The sequence below is a fragment of the Phaethon aethereus genome, assembly GCF_964289735.1.
Source record: "Phaethon aethereus genome assembly, chromosome: 9".
In the NCBI taxonomy this organism is placed as follows: domain Eukaryota; kingdom Metazoa; phylum Chordata; class Aves; order Phaethontiformes; family Phaethontidae; genus Phaethon; species Phaethon aethereus.
The window spans coordinates 27,001,793-27,020,393 of NC_138585.1; the positions used below are offsets into that span (position 1 = coordinate 27,001,793).

General features: G+C 45.5%; 1 protein-coding gene across 2 annotated transcripts in view; it reads right to left on the minus strand.

The window, feature by feature from the left end:
• Positions 1-228: 228 nt before the first annotated feature.
• The window catches only part of RSRC1 (arginine and serine rich coiled-coil 1), a gene marked incomplete at both ends in the record, with an annotated part of 163,044 nt that continues 144,671 nt past the window's right edge, over positions 229-18,601 (minus strand). For both annotated transcript variants that reach the window (XM_082003686.1, XM_082003687.1), the window contains 3 exons: positions 229-321; positions 1,171-1,317; positions 2,252-2,358. In XM_082003686.1, the coding sequence (XP_081859812.1) occupies positions 229-321; positions 1,171-1,317; positions 2,252-2,358 (347 nt within the window). The remainder of the gene's footprint in view (positions 322-1,170; positions 1,318-2,251; positions 2,359-18,601) is intronic.

The window sequence follows — 18,601 nt, forward strand, 5'->3', positions numbered from 1 at the left end:
TAGCCTTCCCATCTACAGCAGGTAGCTGAGCCATGCAAGTCACCCAGCAATGAGTTTGGGAGAAAAATGGAGGATAGAACATTCTTTTTTATTCAGATGAAATAGTCATTCTCTGTACAACTCATACTGAATATTAAAATCCCCTCACAAGAGAAAAATAAAACAATTTAATGGTAGGATTTCTTAGCAGTCCTGGAGAACTGGTATGCGATGGTCACAGCAGTTCACTCAGGCCACCGGACTGCCCATCAGCCTTTCTTGCCGAAGAGCAATCAGCCTCTGAAACCACTTCTCTTCTGCTTCTGCCTTCTCGATAAACAGCTGAGAGACAAGGGGTGGGGCGGGGGGGAGAAAAGGAGGCACAGCTCATTAACTTTCTCTTTATTTGTCACAACCTGTTGAAATATGTGTTGACTATTTCAGTGCCCGAAGAAAAAGCCGAGCTGCAGAGGGGTATTAAAATACAAAGGTGCCATAAATACATTAGTAAAGGTAGAGACTTTTAATAACTGGAAAGCCAAGACATTCCAATTTCAGTCTCCTCCTGAAACAGCAAGTTCGTCGTATTGTACAGGTCCTGATCTTTGTTAGCTATGTTCCTTATACAGAACTCGCATTAGTTTGTTTACTGCAAGTCATTTTTAACTTACTAATTCTTGAAAAAACACTACTGTAAGTACTCCGATTTCCATTACAAGTGCTCACTAAGGATAGTGCAAAAGTTTAGCCACAATGATTTGAAATTATCTTAAGTCTGTTGTGTATTTAAATCTTTATGATTTGGCAAGGTGGGCAAGTTCTGAGTCTCCCAGCAGGTTTCCAACTACAGAAACCAAAAGCAATTTTTCCTGAAATTTTATTGAACAGGGAATTTATACAAACAGGATCGTACATTCCCCTGTATTAGATAAGTACGCTACTTTGTTATAAAATTTGTTAGTAACTCTAAAACTACAACACCGGTGAACAACTTCTTTTGTAATTATTCTCTGTTGGATGATGCAAGGAGTGTGATCCTTTTTGAGCCAATGAGTGGCCCGTTAGCTATGGTCTTCTGACCACAGATTATTTGATGAGCAGCACAGCAAAATGGTTGTTAGGTCATGTGAACCTGCTCTCATTCAATGGGCTGTCTTGTTCTAAAAATAAAGCATATACTGGCGCACTTACATTCGGATGTGCTAAGGAATTATCATCTTGATATTTGATGGCAGTAGGTATATTGGCAGGTGGTGGTTCTTTTTCAGGAGCAGATGCCTCAACGGTTCTCGCTCCGACGGTTACAGGTTCATATTGTAGTTCAGTAGGCTCTACTGACTAAAAAGAAACACACACACCTGAGTATTTTATCCTCAAGCTCCCAAATGTGGCAGTATCTTAACTGAGCGCTCGGCTTTCTTCCCCTTGCAATGCGTGCCCATGAAAGGATCCTCATGCAAATACTTCTCAGCGTGCTTAACGGGACACACTGGACATGGACTAAGGTCCAGACTAAACACATGAAGTGAAAAAAAAGGTATTGCCAACGGCAATGAGAGAGCTTGGAGAACCGTAGCTTTGGGTTTTTGGATCACTTTCTGAAGAAGCTGCATGAACCTCTTGGAGACTTCTGAAAAGGCAAGAAAATGCCTGTCCTCGGGGAAACAAACAGTGGTAATTCAATGTTGGTAATGTTAATAATTCAGATGGAAAAACTGAAGAAAACCTTTGCTTGCATACTTCCAAAGACAAAAGCATCCCAGTTCCCTAGAAGACTTGGCAGCCAAAATGCAGGTAAAATTCTGAAACCTGGATGTCTCACGCCAGGTTTTTGGAAAGCTGTCAGAAAACAATGTCGTTTTGCCTCAGGGAGTAAATATGGTCTTAAAGCCCGGCTTCAGTTCAGCAGAATTAAAAATACTGATCTCTGCCTTTGGTTACAATGTAAATGTCTTATTACTTTTGGATTTTAATTCTTCTACTTTTCCTAAAAAAAAAATCTTCACAGTTTTATATGATTTTAAAAGAATTTTAAAAAATCAGACTTGCTCAGCATAGGTAGAGTATACTGTCAAAACAGCTGATTCCATTGAAATTATTACAAATTTAAATGTATTCTTCTTTGAACACCACACCAAGACCAGAGGAGAGTCGTTGGTGGGATTTAAGATTGTCAACATTGATGCTCTTTCATCAATGGAAACTATTAATAGTGCAGCTTCCACCTGACTTTGAAAGGATTATGCACCAAGAAAGGATATTGAAAACTTACCTTTTTGACTTCTTTACTTGATCTGAATGTCTGTGGAACAAAGGAGTCACTTTCAATAGCTTCAATTTCTTTCACTCGTTTCACTTGCTCTACTAGGGTGGCTTGGTCTACAAAGAGAAGGTGTAATGTCAGGATACATTAGTCGAAGCCTATGATAAATGCTGCGTCTAAGCAATGCCTTGAATATATTTTACAACAGAACATACCAGAAAATAAACTTGTAATGCAGCCTAAAATACTCTGTTACAAAGAAAACCTTCTCCTTCAGTAAAAGTAACAGTGAGTTGGCCATTATTGTTCAATGTATTGAACAATACCATGTATTGTATAAATCATTCAAGAAGCTAAGATAAAAATTTGCTAGAGATGTCCTCGCAGGACAACTGCTAGATGTATGGCATGCGGATTTCCTGGAGAAGTTACGGATTTGTGGACAGTGCAGACGACTCGGTGGAGAACAATCTGTCTGTAGTAGTAAAACTACTTCTGCTTGCATGGAGGTGAATTTGGCTTCTGCTGCAGATGTCCCGAGAGATGTGCCATCATCTGTGTTCTCCTCATGGATAAGCTATGTGATTAGTTCGGCATTAAGAGTTATGTTATTAGATGAATTTGACAAAAAAAAAATTTAGAATTTGGTAATAAAATGGTCATAACACACTAAATATTGTGTGCTCATACGATTTGTAGGCGACAAAAGCGCAGCTCTTTAATCAAATGAGCAAAATTGTTTCTTTATTGTACTGAGAGGTCTTATAATGCTTATATATTTCACAAGATATTTTTGAATCCCAGGCTGAGATTTTATGTTGAAGCAACAAATACAACTCCCAGTGACCTTACGGTGAAGAAAAGCAGTTCCTGCCAACCTTGGTATGTAAACGCGTAACTGGGTGCTGTCAGGTAGGCTTTGCTAGTTCTCTCAGTGCTTAACCAGACAATCTTCTGGATAGATTAGACTGCGCCCACTAAATTAACAACCTCATTATTTATCAACAGGTTGTACTGCAAAGCTGTTTTATTTTCAGTCCCGGGAAGTATGGCTTGCTCATTACGGTACATCTGACACAAAAGTAGTTGCTTTACTGCCTGTTTTATTTTCTGCTTCTCCAGATTCACAGCTCAGTTAATCTTTCTTACCTACTTCTGCATCTACCTGCCGTGACAAGCAAATCTTGAATTCATTCTGCTAACTGCAAGCTTTCGTTTAAAATTTTAACCAATTTATCTTCATCTTTCTTACTTACGATAACCGTTTGCTTTATACATAGTACACTGGGGCCAACCTGAGGTGGTCGAGACACTGCGTCGGAGAGTAGTGGACAGTTTTCGCTGTGAGCAGCATTTATGAAATAGGTAAGGCAGACGAAAGATAGGAAGAGATGTAACTTCCAAGCAGCAAACAAGAACCTGCCCTGTTGCATCAAAATTATTTGGGACTATTGTTCAGTCTCTAAGGGTGTGATGGACGAAAAGACCAGGAACAGGCTAACTATTTCGGCATATGTTGAACGTGCAGAAAGTCAAATACACCGACTGCTGAGCCTGGGTAACTGCTTACAGCACTCTGACTGCTTCAGGCAGCGAGCTCGTACCTGACTTCTCAGTAACGTCACTGAAGCCAAGCAGGAGGTTTGTGCCACTGCGGGCAACGTGCAGGGAGCAGCATGCTAGCCCCCCGGGGGGGAAAGGCCGCCTGGATCGCAGCGACACTGGCGGTCCTCAGCTGAAGCGAGGGCGATAACTGGGAGGGCCGTGCTCCGAGATGCGCTGCTCCCGTGCACGGCCAGCCGCGTACCCCTGGAAGGGTTTCGTGGAAGCCTCAGTAAAGCTCCAGCTTTGGCAAGGCTTGGGACAAGAGCTGCCCTACCACAAAGTGCATGAGTACATCTTTAAGTCTGATTCTTCTGAATTTAGAAGGAAAAAATCACTTGCTTACATTGAGCTTGTGTTTAAAAGTTCTGTTGCCTTGCTGCTAAAGCCTTCTTTTTTAAAAAAAGATTCCTAAGGATCCCATAGGAAGTATAAAAACAAATATACTAATGCCCTGCTAGAGAGAGGAAATCATAATTCACCAAGCTCTTGGGTCCATCTGGTTTGAGGGTAGATAAAGGAACGGTAAGTGTGCCTGGTAGTCACAGTTTAAAAGCAGGGGTCGGAGAAAGGCAGGTGAATGTTGATTTAAAATCAGTTGCTCAACTCTTATTTCACAAAACCTACGGTCAGTTCCCAGCCTGTTATACCATCTTAGATGAATCCTACACAAACCTATGGGAATGACAAATTATTAAGGGGGCAAAAATCACTAAACGTTTAGAATTACATCAGTGACATTAACTTGGGGAAAATGGACTGGAGGAAGCACAACCCATTAGCGTATGAGTTTTTTGACAAACACATTATTGGTAGATAAAACGACTTCCATATGTTGTTTGTCAGATGTCAGTAGAAAGGATATGTATTTCATAGTAAAATCAAAAATAATGGAGTCAGAAAGCTAAAAGGCTACAGACAAAAAAAAAAATCAATACTAACTCATTGCACAGCAAGTCTTTTTACCGTGTTATAGTGAAAAAAATAAACTAAACCTGGTATTAGGGCTCGTTGAGGCCGTTTGTTATGAAAAGGTGATTCCGGCAGCAGTCGCAATTACCATTCCCGTCACCAGCTCTTTCCCGCTGACGCGTGGCCGTGGCGGCACGGCGCGGCGGCGTGGCTGGGGGAGCCCCCCGCCGCAGCCGGGGGCGGCCTGCGCCCGGCCCGGCCCCCCAAACGCCCCAGCGCACCGCCCGGGTTTAAAACCATCGCTATTTATGCCCCTTAGCGTAAAATGGATTCTATTAGGGGAACGTTCGGTTAACGTAAGTTTAGACTAAGCTAAGGATTTTTGCCCCGGTTACGCCAGGCACCGAGGATTTAACTGGGAACGCTGTCCTTCAGAGACGATTCGGTATTTTGCACTTCCCACCTGGATTTACATCTCTCTACGTCTTCCCATATATATATATAAATACACACACACGTCTTTTAGTGCTGCTGTTTTCCTATTGAATTAGTCTGTACTAGCGATAATGTGAAATGTCACTTTAGAAATAAAATGTGCATTAATCCTGTAGATGCCATCCAAAAATTTCCCCCACACAATAATTAGAAACACCAGAGAATCGGATAAAAGAAAAAGTAACTTGTTCGCAAGGTCTGCGTAAAATATTCCCATTTCTTTGCTTATTTCTGAAGACAAAACTGGTGATGAAGCCCCTAAGAATTTAACTAGCATTGAAACAGAAGCATTAAACGACTCATAATATTTTGTGAATGACCCATTAAATAAAAACGTATTTTAAATATTTCTTGTATAATCTTTAGGTGTAGATTTGTAATGCTTACTGGATTCATTGCTGATCTATAATCCTGACTAAGAAAATGAACCCATGCCTTCACCTAAAGAGTTTTCTTTCAAGCAAGTCTAACTTAAGAATCAAAGCAATGACATAATAAACCTAAAATATTTCTCAGAATATGTTTCTCCATATTTTACTAATTATATTTAAAGAGATATAGCTGGTTAAGTGACTCATTTAAAATATAATAAATTTTAAGTAATATGCTTTGAAAAACTTGCAAAAAAAAAAGCTGCTATTTTTACTGCTCTTTTGTTTATGAGTTGAGGATTAGAAGAAGAAAACACAAAACGATACCAGGCTAAACAAACCAGCTAAAGAGGAAAATATTTCCCCCTTCATCCCGTTTTATTTAGGGTTATCTTAGGTGATACCGTATAATTTTTAAACAAGTGTATATACACACCCCTGTATGGGTACCGTAACTGCATTACAGAACTGTATGGTTTTCCACCACAACTGTGGTTTTTCACATGCACAGCGCTTTTTAATTGCATCCCGGTTTTCTTAAGCTATGCCAAGTGATGTCTTCAAAGAGAAACGAAGTTTTCACCCAGACAGTTTGCAGCAGTAGAGACAAAAAACTACGTGGCTTTGAGACACGCCGTCTTCTACAGGGCGTTGCGCTGAAATATTTCTGTTAAACAAAAGGAAAGCACTAGGAGGACGAGGGAAAATCCAGCAGGATACAGGTGGGATTCGCTTAATTTTGTGTCACCTCTCCCCTTTACAAAGCGCGGAGCTCGTGTTTTTTAGGGTGGTCGTAGCCCCCCCCAGTCTCTCCTCCGCGCAGGAGCCGGTTAGCGAGGGCTGTCCCCTGGCACGGGCGCACACGCCGCAGCCCGCAGGTACGTGCGGAGCGTGACCCCCAGTCCCAGCACCCCTCCCGGGGCCCGAGCGCCGACGTCCACGGATGCCGGGGGTCACCGGCGGTGCTGCGTGGAGGACCTCGCTGGTGGCCTCAGCAGCCGTCGCGGGGCTGGCGATCTCCAAGGCGAGACCTCCTGCCCCAGCCGGCCCGGTGCAACCGTTTTACAGAAAACCGGAGCAAATCAGCCAAGAAATGAGCAATTCCCGCAAGCTTTTGTGCGAACGCAATGCTCCCCCCTCAGCCCAAGCCCCTTCTGCCCCTGCCCGGCTTGAGTCAGGTGAAGCCCTGGGAGGCGGCGGCAGCTCCCCGGGGATGAAGGCCATCTCACCCCCGGTTTCCGAGCCGGGGAGTCCCGCGGGCCGGCAAGCAGCCCAGCCTCCGCAGGGCCAGCCGTTAGAGGGAGGCACCGCCACGCGCAACGCCGGCCGCATCCCCGCGTTGTCTCAGGCGTTCGGAAAATTGTGGATGATAAGCCCCAAAGACGCTGCCAGCCGAGCGTCCCTGCCGGGGCGAGCACCAACGTGCAGCCCGGAGGGGAATGCGGCAGAGGAATTTGGGGATTTTGGGTCGTTTCAAAACTCCCTCTTCCCTCTAACAACTTTAAGTCATGATAAAAAGCGCTTGATGCCGCAGATCCGCTTCGCTGTGTCAAAGCACCGTTTCAACACTTGGCCACACTATTTCCTAGCTGTTGAGATTTCCAGAGAAATAACTTTTTCCAGCCAAAGTCGCAGAAACGACAAAACACATGCCAGAATGAGCAAGTGTGGCCAGAGAAAGTTTTTATTGTTAATTTGTGTTCTTCAAACTGAATTGTAAGTACGCTGGCACTACCATTATAATGTGTTAAACCAGCATGTTGTAAGTACTCTAGTACTTATTAGAGTGAGTACTAGAGAGAGTACCAGAGTACTTACAATTTGCCATTTTAATACATTCTAATTATAACCTAGCTTTCACAGTATTTTAAAACAAGTCTGGACATTAAAAGGAGTGGAAATACCGGGTACCAAATCAAGCAGAAGACAGGGTGCTGAGCTTGAGCGATTGAGTTCTGAATTTAAGAACAATTAATTTAAGCAATTCAAGAGCATTTGGGTTTCTGCTCCAGCCACGCGTTTACCCTGCATGCAGGTTACCTCCACCGCTGCGCTTTTCACTCGCGTGCTCATTCCCACGTTCCCTCACATTTTGAGGCGTTTCAGGGTATTTTTGAAAATATTCAAGGAAAAAATCAAACTTGGCTAATAAAGCGGTAGGAAACAGTGTCCTCGTGCACCTAAAATCGCTGGATATTTTCCTTCCCTGAATAGAGGGAGCAAAAGAAGCCGGGGCGGGGGGCATGGAGCGCAGGCTGGGGCTGGGGGCCTGCTGGCTGGCTGCCGGCCGTCGTCCCCCCCCGAAGCGCACGCCAGCAGCCCGCCGGGAGAGCCGGCGCAGGGCACGCGCGTTTGTCACTCTGGCTAATATCAGAGATACGCCGCTCTTTTTTCTCAGCACACAAAAGCAAGATATGTAATTCAATGCTCAATTTACCCTTGTCTCGTAGGAGATTTTTCCCCGCTAATTGATAGAAATTAAGCCATTAATCAAGCCACTAGCCATCATTCAAACCAGGGAAGATGAATACAAACTTTCATCATAACCACCTTCCCCATTTTAGTGTTCATTAGCATTAATTTTTAATGCAATTATGCTATTCTTTTACGCTGAGCTCATAAATTACCGCTCTTTTGTTGCTCGCTGGCCTTGTAAAATCCAAGGTAATGCTTTGTGCTCTGATCTTAAAGGCAATTACTGGGTTCTTCTATCTTTTATATATCTCTATCCCAAATAGCCTCTATATTGTACGGACAAACTAACGAGTGTATATATTACATATACGTATGACACATAACCGTTTGTCTGTGTTAAACCTATACGCGTATCTGTTGTACCCATTCAGATAAATACAAGTATTGCCGCCTCTAGCCGCAGCCCGCTCTATACGGCGACCTAACCGTGCGGAAACAACAGAAGCAAGGTCCTCCCCCAGCAAAGCGTTACCGTACACTGGATGCACAGAAAAACCGGCTGTATTACAGACGAGGGTGGAAAGAGGGTGAGCAGCTGCACTCGGGCTGCGGGGCAGGCACGCTCTGGGACACGGAGGACAGCGGGGCGGAAACGTCGCGGGTCTTGCGGCTTCTGCACGGACCTTTCGTTGTTTACACTTCCCAAAGCGATGCTGAAAGTGAAGCGTTGCACGTGCCCAGTGATTTTTTTTTTTGATTTTGCACGAGTCCTTCCACGATAGGGATTTCGTGTGTGCGCTTTAGCGGTTCCACAGCCGCAGACGCTGACGCACGGTGCCACCGCGATGCCCGGTGACAGCAACGGTAACTTCCATGCTTTTATTCCAGTCCATATATTGATTCTCAGTAACACATCGGGGGAAGCGCACAGGAGCTACAACCACCTCTGGTTGCCCTCAAACACCGAATACAAGCGGCTAAGCGAAAAATGAAACATGGGTTAGCAAACTGTTGTTTGTTTGCTTTTAATTATTTTTCTGGTTCTTTCCTGGACCAGGCCCTTAGCTGGTACACGAAATAACGCCATTCACACCAGCTAAACATCTGTCTAGCACCAAGAAAACACGAGACGTGTATGTAAAATCCCACTTCAGCTAGGCCTTAGCCAGCATAAACAAGACAATTCTCAGTGAAGTCTCATACTTATCCCATAGATTCGCTTCGGTCTCTCATAAATGCCCATCTGACATGCGGTAAGTGCACACGCAACGCTGGCACCGCCACCCAGATCAACAGAACCCCATTTCTTAACAGAAAATAAAAGACTCCGCTCAAGGGATTGTGGTTTGAGGAAACGGATACAATTTCTGTTAAATTCAACCCAAGGAACAGTCTCTCCTAGCTTTACAGGCTCCATCCCTTTTTTTTGGTGAAGGCGGACACGGGCTCCGCACCGAGATGCTCTAACCTGCTTCTTCACGATGCCGGCAGTCAGCAAAGCAGGGAACAGGCTCGGCGCAGGCACAAACGCGGCCCGAAACAGCGCGGGCAGCAAATCATGTATAATCCAGTAAAACCTTCAATACGACGCTCTTTGCACGCACTTTCTCACTCCGAGGGAGGCAGCGGCGCGGCTGTGAACACGGATGCGGCTGCCACACGGAAACTGCAGCCGGCCAAATGCATTTTGCAGTTTAGACTCTCTCCCTTATCCCCCGTCTATCAATCTGCCTCCGACGGAGCTTGTGACGCTACAAATCCTGAACCGGTTTTCAGAGACTCACCTCGTGATACAAGGCAGCCCAGAGAGCAAAGCCGACCCAAACCGAAGGCAGGCAGCAAGGCTGCTCCCAGAAAGGGAATCCTGCACCCAGGCGGCTTCCCTCGGCCATCCCAAACGTTTTTCTAGCCAAAAGCATTCCTATTTTTTCTGCCAAGTTTGATAGAAAATAAAATTTGAGATACCAAAAATACCTTAGCCGAAGTCTTTAAGAATGTCTTGCAGAGCCCGCTTGCGAAAGATCATTTTAAATCCGTATTGACGACCCTGCTAGGCCATTGCTGAAGACTTCTCTCAGATACACGTACAGATTATACGCTGCCCTGGTACCGATACTTTCAGTGAAGATTGCCTAACCCATCCTGCTATAAGATCCTGCTTTGAGTCGCTTGCAAGTTTGTCACACCTGAAATGTTTGACAAATGCCGATTATTGACAAACTTGTAAAAATTCAGTTACTGCTTTTGCCCTCCTAGTCAAAATCCACCTTCATTCAGCCAAACCGTAATACTTGTAGATCCTGTTTGCTCCTGCTTTACCAAGATTTCTTATTTTTCAGCCCCAAAAGACTGAAGATAAGCTTAATATACACAGCGTTGCACGGTTTGTTATGTCCAACGCTTACCTACAAGCTTAAAAACCTCAGACTTTATTTTAAATGCTGCTGCTGCTCCAGGTGGCGGTGAGGAAGAGGGTGGCACAGAGCAGGGAGGAAACCACCCCACGTGGCCGCGAAACGGCCAGGAGGAACAGGCGTGTTGCACGGCCGGGAAAATGCGCGGCAAAGATGGGGGTGCAGGGAGAGCTGGTGACGTTAGCTGCAGTTCACGTGCCCTGAAGAGCTGCGTCCGGTACCAGGCTCTTCCTCCGTCTCCCGGGAAGAACCGCAGCGCGGCCGTTAACCACCCTGCCCGTTTTCTGACGCGCCCAAGGAACCACGCGCGGCGCCTGCAGCCAGCGGGAGCTGGGCTGGGGTACGCGATAAGGACGCTGACGGCAACGTTCTGCTTTTAACGTTCATCAGAGTCGAAACCCTGTGACGGTCCCGTCTCTGCTCTCTTCTTAAAACCCCACGACCAGCAACGCTCGCTCACCTCACCGGGCTGTCGTGACAGGAACAGCATTAACGTTCGTGACCCGTGAGACCCTGGAGTGCTGAGCTCCCAGAACACCCGTCGAGAAATTCCTAATGCTGCTTTTAAGAGGAGGTTTGAACAGCTACAGGAAAACAGGCACAGACCTGCGCAGTGAATAATAAGAATAGAAAATAATTAATAGTTCTTATTAACTGAAGACTGTCCCAAATGAAATGACACTTGACCGAGGCAGAGACCCCACGGAAAATTTGCAATTGTGCACTTAAAGTCATAATGCTCGGTTCTGGTTTTTTGCCTTAATTTCCAAGCGTTTGATTGGTTGCGACGCGGAGGCGCGCTTTTGGTGCGCGCGCGAGTGTTCGCACGCCGTTGTTTGTACACACGCACCAACGCGCTTCCTTCTAGACGCAGCTCAGAATAGGGCGACGGAGACGGCACGGGCTCAAGCCGCCCCGCTGGCGGGCACATCGCTAAGCGAGACGCCAAAACGAAAGGAGTAAGAAGGGTTTCACATCCGGTTTGCCTTTCTTCTTGCACTCTTTAAGAACATTTCTCCGCTCCAAACCTCTAATTTAGCTACCGCCATTCACGCACGTCGCGGACGGAGCGTTCCCGGGACACGGCCCGTCCTTGTTTCCGTTGTGTCCTTCCCTTGCGCGCGGCGGAACCCCGCCGCCCGCCCGCCGAGGTGCGGGCGCAGGGCCCGCTCCCCCCGCGCGCCGCTCGTTCGCGCGGAGTTAAACGTAACCGGAGAAGCATGGGGAGGGATGCTGGCTAACTGGGGTGGGCTGGAGGCAAATCACGGGCTAAAGACGGGGGGGAAAAACCCACCTTTCTTACGATTGTTATTGGAGAAAAAAATTATAATAAATTCCTCCTCTGGGAATCTGCGCGGTGCAGTGACTCTCCCCACGTCCCAGCACACGGAGCCCCTGAAGGCCTCTCTCCCGACGGAAAAAGGCCGCGGTGCTGCCGGAGACGGGGCAAAGCGTCCCTCCAGCTTTCTGTTGCTGTTGGCACGAGTACTTGAAGCCAGACTCGGTCCAAGAAAACCTAAAACCGAAGTGGCTGACTGTGCTATTCAATTTTTTATTTTGTTTTTAATCAGCATAGATCTTCAACGGGAGGGCGTGCGGTCGGTTATTCCGGCAAAGGGCTTCATCCGAGGCTGGTCCCTACCCGGCCCTTGCCACCTAGCCCACTCCTGCGGTGCGTGAGCTTGGGCGAGGACTAAACGTTAGACCTAAGATAAGGCTCAGCCGGCTGCTTCTTTGCACTGGGCTCATCACGGCTGTACGGTCAGCCGGCTCCTCGGGACACGCCATGCGCTCCACGTTCCGTTTATTTGCACTTTGCTGTATCGTTTTGTTTGTTTCTGTCGCATCTCTCGGCTTCTTCCATTTTTCACACATTTCTCACATTTCAAAACTAGCGTTCAATTCATCCTCGCTCTTGTAAAATTTATTTTGCCCGCGTATTAAATAGATTTTTGTTTAAATCGACAAAGAAACCGATGATTTGGAGAAAAATACAAAGCGGTATTTCATTGCTGGAAGGAGCTTAGGCATGATGTGGTTTTACTGTCAAAATGCAGATCTGGGAATTTTGCCATGTTGAATTATAGGAACACAGGCCCAGGAATGGGGTAATACCTTAATGCTTCAATGTGAAGGAAAGAAAACATAACTCAATTAAAATATATACTTTGGGGATTTTTCTGACACTCTATATACTTGGGAAAGCTGCCACCTACCCTGACCTTTGTGTTATAATTATGTATGTCATCTTAAATATCATTAATTTAGTCTTATTTCACTCATCCTACATGTGTACCGAGTGTCTGGATTTTTTCTTTGACTTTAATAACCTATTTTTTTCCAGTGAAGAAAAATACAATGAATGACACAACTTTCTTGCAATTACTTTGGAGAACAGCAAGATAGACTTAAAATTAGTAACTAGCAAATATTTAGATGCTTGTGGCTTTGAACGTATGTATTTCTTTTAAATTCAGCGTGATGACTTACATATGAACTTAGAGGAAACGCATGTGTTTCTGTGGGATTGTAGTCTAAATCAAAACGACAAGGCTCTTCTGGCGGCAAATAATTAATTCATTTAAAGTCCACAGAGCCATTTCTCATTTGCATCGAGCAACGTATTCAGTTACTCCTCTAAGTGTACATTTTAGCATGAAATTAGACTACAGTTACGGTATCCTTACTGGATATCCTTGGCTGTCCCCCCCTTTTTAACTCTCTGTGCCGTAACGTTTAATTACGAAGCGTGCTCCTTATAAACGAAGTGGCTCAAATAGCAACACGATCTTTAACGACACACAACTTCGAAGAAGCATCCCTTTAACCTAGGGATAATTTTTCCACCGGAATTTTTCAGAAAGCCTCACAGACACCCCGCAGCGAGCACGGAGCGGAGCAGAAATCGCTTGGATCCGCTTCCATCACGCCGTATCGACACGGAAAGAGAGCGAAAGCGGCTGTTTGTGTGCTAATGCTCAGCCCTTCGGTGTAGTTCAATGAGCACATGAAAGATTATCTACATGTTTAAGTTAAAACAGTCGTTAATTTTTTTAATGGAGTAACGAGCGGGCTGAATGCCCGTTCAGAGATGCCACGGGGAGGGCGAGCCACACCCAGTGCGGCAAAACCAGCGCTTGGAAGCGTTGGTCACTGCTGGAAGCCGGAAAGCGGAGGCTTTACTACAAAAATCATTTCTACGACGCCCTGGAAGTGCTATAGTTCGCTTTAGGTGCCATCTGCTCTACATACCTGTATTTTGTAGCCACCTCAAACAACTATGTCTAATTAATTACTTTGCAAAGAGTTTTAAACTGAAAACGTAAACACTGCACACTTTCCCGGAGAAAAAGGAAGAAAATATATGTATCCTCTTACACACACGTACGCCGGCGACCTCGGAGGCTTATTGCTTCGCAATTCCCTTTTTAAACCCAAACCCAAGAAAGCACACCCGTGCACTTGGAGAGTGAGGAGCAAACGGTTGGAATATTTCAGGAGAGTGAAGAACAGCTTTTGCTTTCCTCTGCTTCGGTTCGCGTTGTGAAGTCGGAGCTTTGCCCCCGGCTGGGAGCGAGGACGTAAATTGATTTCTTTATTTCTTCAGTTCCTGCTGCAGCAACGGGAGCACCACCGCAGTTTTTGGGTCCTCAGCTGGCATCAGGGACACAACCAACACAGCTTTAGGGAATTTTCATTACTGCTAGAAGACAGAAAGCTGAGTTTCCACCTATGAAAACTGTATATAAAACCCAGGACTTGCCACGGGACAGCATGTCACGAGTTTGCTGAGTCTCTGCTATCGCCACCAGAGCTGCCCCCGCCGCCTCTGACTTAATAACTCTACAAGAGACCCAAAAAGAGGGTTATTTTGTGTCTAGAGCCAGTGTGGAAGCTCAGGTCAACCATAAACACAGCAAAACACTATGAAAGCGTTTCTGGCGGCGAGGGCGTAATAGTTTTTGACTGAATTGATTGTTCCCCGACAATACGCGACTCAGCCCTGCGAATGCATCAACTCTGTAACGAGGAGCTATTAAGTCTATTGATTTTCTGATTTCAATTGATAGCTAACAGGCCAAAGCTACACGTCAATATTTGCGTAACTAATACCCAAGAGCTAACAATTTTGACAAATGAAAACCTCAATAGACCCAACAGTGCAAATTAATGGAAATTTAAAGACCAAACCTCACAATTTAAGTGAAATGTTTAATGAATGGATAAATAAGCCTTGTACTTCTGCAGAATTCTGGTTTTTATATGGGGGATATAAGTAAATGTATAGAAACTCCCAGAAGGATGCTCCTTTCTTGGTACCTAAACCAGGGAATCCTGCCCCACAGAACAGCAAACTCGCGATGTCAGCTCCTAACAATTGACTGGTTCAAAATGAATACTTGAAAATTGAATACATTTGCTAAATCAGACAAAATACATGCATAGAGCAATGGTACGAACACACCTCCAGGTCCCACGTTTCTGCAGAGAGTTTCTATCACACCTGGGAACCGACATCTCTCAATCCTCCCTACCCTTAAGCTTGCTTCTGGTTTTGGGGTTTCAGCTGGTTTGCGGTTTTTTTTAATACTGTCGGAATCATAAAAAGCAGCGATAAAAATGCACTCTTGCAGCTTCCTCCGCGGGTCCAGCCCTCCTTTCGGAGCGGCTCTTCACCCGTGAGCAAGCTGCAGGACTTCCCTCTCCCTCCCGCCTTCTTTGAACAAAATCAACCCGGCCCCACCAACCGCCGTCCGCAACCCCTGTTTTCTACATCCCCGACCATTCCCCTCGCGCTCCGGCTTTGCTGCCCGGGATTGCTGAAGGGGCTTATGAGAGGGCTAAAAACCAGATTTTTTAAGTTTCCAGGAGAAGAGCTCCTGTCCCGTTTGCTGCCCGCCCGGGCAGTTTCTCCCGCTTGTTTCATACGCCACTGTTTATTTTCCCTTTTAGAAGCAGCTTTTCAATACGTAGCTATAAATTTTTTTTAGACGATTGAATTCAGATAACTAATTACGTGATTGCTTTACAATCCCATTACCTTAACTGATGCTTGTCTCAGACTTATCCTTTGGCACAAATAACTGCCATAAAGACGACAGTAAAATACACAACGTTAATGAAGTACAGAAGCCGTTTTTGGTTTTCATCTGTCTTAAATTTTGAATGCAATTTCAAGACTTTTAATTTATAAAAAAGTCATAAACTGCCCTGTGAGAGAGACCATGACTTCACCTGTATTTTTTTTTTAATTTTTTATTTATCTGTATTTTATCAGAACAGAAGTAGTTAAAAACTGAATATTTGATGGTCTCCTGCAGTTGGGTTGTATGAGTGCGCTCCACCTCAAACACCTTTTCAAAGACAGCAATGAAACAGAACTAAGGTGCCAATCTTTCGTCAAAAAGTATGTCTTGGAAAGGATTGGAAATCAGATCTTTTTTAACATGATGCTGATGAAATGCACTGACTTACGGTATGTACCCAGGAAGGGAAAATAACTTTCTATTTGTTAGTTGAGGCTGTACCTGTGAACCAGCACTACTTACGGAGGGAGAATGTGATTAGCGCTTTACCTGCTTGGATAAGTAAAACTTTAATCATACTTGCTATATTTCCTAAAATAAAATGACTCGCGTACCAGCTTCAAAGTCATTGTAATATTTACACGCATCTTGTTGAGTCGTACCTCTCTTAAAGGATCCCACGTATTAAGGTGCTTCATTCTAGGCAAAAACTGATCTGATTTTTTGCCTCACAAAAAGTGTATGAAAACGGACAAAAGCTGCCTTGTTTTTTAACGCAGAGGCAGACCAAGACACTTCCACAGATGCTATAAGGGAAGTTATTATTTTTAATCTACTTTTCCCTCAACTTCCTTACAACTTCCCCGTAACCATCCGCAAGCTTTGTGCGTTGCTGTTCTGCTCCACCGATTTTCAGCTAATGCGCGAAATAAAGCCAATTTTTAGACGCTCCGTATGCAGCGTCATCACGCTGAGCGAGAGCGGCAATACTTCAGGCAGCACCCGGTCACCCCGCAACGTGCCGTTGGCTCAACGCAAGTACGAGCAAGACCGACACGCGGGAGCTGTGCAGCCGTCACACGACCCGTATCCGTGTTTCCATCTTTTTCTAGCGTCCAACCGCAAATCGCGGAAATCCATCAGCTTCCGCGCTTTTGCTGGAGAGGCCACAGCGTCAGCGGAAATCCTACCGTCTGAGGAATTGCGCGTTTAAAGAATAGTCTGCTAAACTTCAGCATTTACCCGAATTATGACTAGTTTTTGAGCTGCCTGCGCCCAGAGTTTCATCCCCATTAGGGAAGCCCCTTTCCAGCAGCTCCGGCTCCGGGGGGTCAGAAGCCCTGCTCCTGCAGGTCCACGTGCCAGCGCACCAACAGAAGCAAGAAGTTTGGGAAACACGATCCCAGCCCCGCATTCGCCACGCGACTCTGGTGAACGCTAAGCTATACCACATTTACAAGAAAAAAGATCGTATTTTCTTGCCATTTTCTTTGCCATTTCGGTAGTCACTGAGGAGGAACTTTTTAAATTGAGAGAGAGATTTGCAGGTTGAACATCTTGCTGATGGTCAGGTCACTTCATATTAATTTAAATAAGTCTAATAAAAGGAAATAATTTATTTTTTTAAGTTTTCCTCAAGATCTTAGTTCTGCAGAGTGCAAGCATGCATTAAAAATATATCTGGAAGAGCCCGCATTCTGCGTGCATGAATCACAGCGAGCGTTCAGGAAGCCTTTGCAGTCAAAGGCTATTTCATATCAACACAACCCTATTTTCTGCTCACGAAACGTCCATTCGGGTTCACATTTTTCACATAAACCCGGACAGCAAATGGGTAAAAGGCAGCCAAGACATTTTGAGGACAGATTGGCCATCTCGCGAAGGAACTCACCGCAGTACATAATGTTTCCTAGCGGGAGATGCCGGGGACCGTTCCTGATCAATAGAGCCCTATATTAGCACACTCCTCATTTTTACAACACCTAAACTGGAAAACAGCGTTTAATGCCTCGGGTAGGTTTCTTGACAAACGGCCACTCCGTCTATTGTATTCGCTTTATTCCCTTTAGAACTTCATCTGCAAACCCCTATTTCACACGGACAACCTGCAGCCAGAAATCCGGTAAACAAAATTTGAAAAGCACAATACAAATGGCAACCGTGGAAAAGCACCGAGGCACGCAAGCACAGGCTCTCTCCAGCAAACATGTAATTTTTGCAACATGTACTATTTTAAGATCAGTTTTCTCTCCCCCACTTGCTCCCCCTCTGAGAAACCCAGGCCTTGCAAGAATGTGATGCTCATGATAAACCAGTCAGGTTCCAACGGTGATTTCATTGCATCAGATCAATGCACACCGCCCCTAATAATCTTTGTCTAATTAAATCGCAGGGGCAACGTTCCTAACGGCTCCAGATTTCGCTCGGGTGTGAATAACCAGGCTTGTTCAGCCCGTCAGCAGACAGAGATGCTGCTCGAGGTGCCCCGGGGTGGACACGGTCCTTCCACGTCCCACTGCCCCCAGGGCAGAGCTCGGGGAAGCTCCCACGGGCACCCAGCCCCCATGGACGCTCCGGCCCCACGGGCACCCCGGCCCCACGGGCACCCCTGCCCCACGGACACCCCGCCAGCCCAGCCTACCCATCTTGGCAAGACCTGACTGAAATGTTCTTAAAATAATGATAGGAAACATCAGTCTATGCCAGTTTTTTCCTAAAACCCTCACACTGTTTTTTTACCGTTTATGCCTAAAGGATTTAAAAACCCTGCAAATATTGCTTTTTAGGACTTTACGGGCAGCTGGCCTAGGGCTGCATCCTTACCAGGGTTTAGGCTGTGAATCTTTACATTTAACACATTTGTTCATTAACTTTGCCACCGTTCCAGCCCTGCTACCAACATGAGACTATGTCTTGATAAAAAGGGATATTTTAACCCAAAACGCTGTGTATCCTTTTCAAGTTAGCAATGCTGAACAGCCAAAAATCTCCTTCCTTCTCTGTGTCCTTGCCGTGTCCCCCCTGTTCTTCCCCTTCTGGCACAGGCATTTCTGAAAGACGCAAAACCTGTATTGCCGTAGCCAAATGGGATATAATTTCCCATGTCTTAAACTTACCAGATCA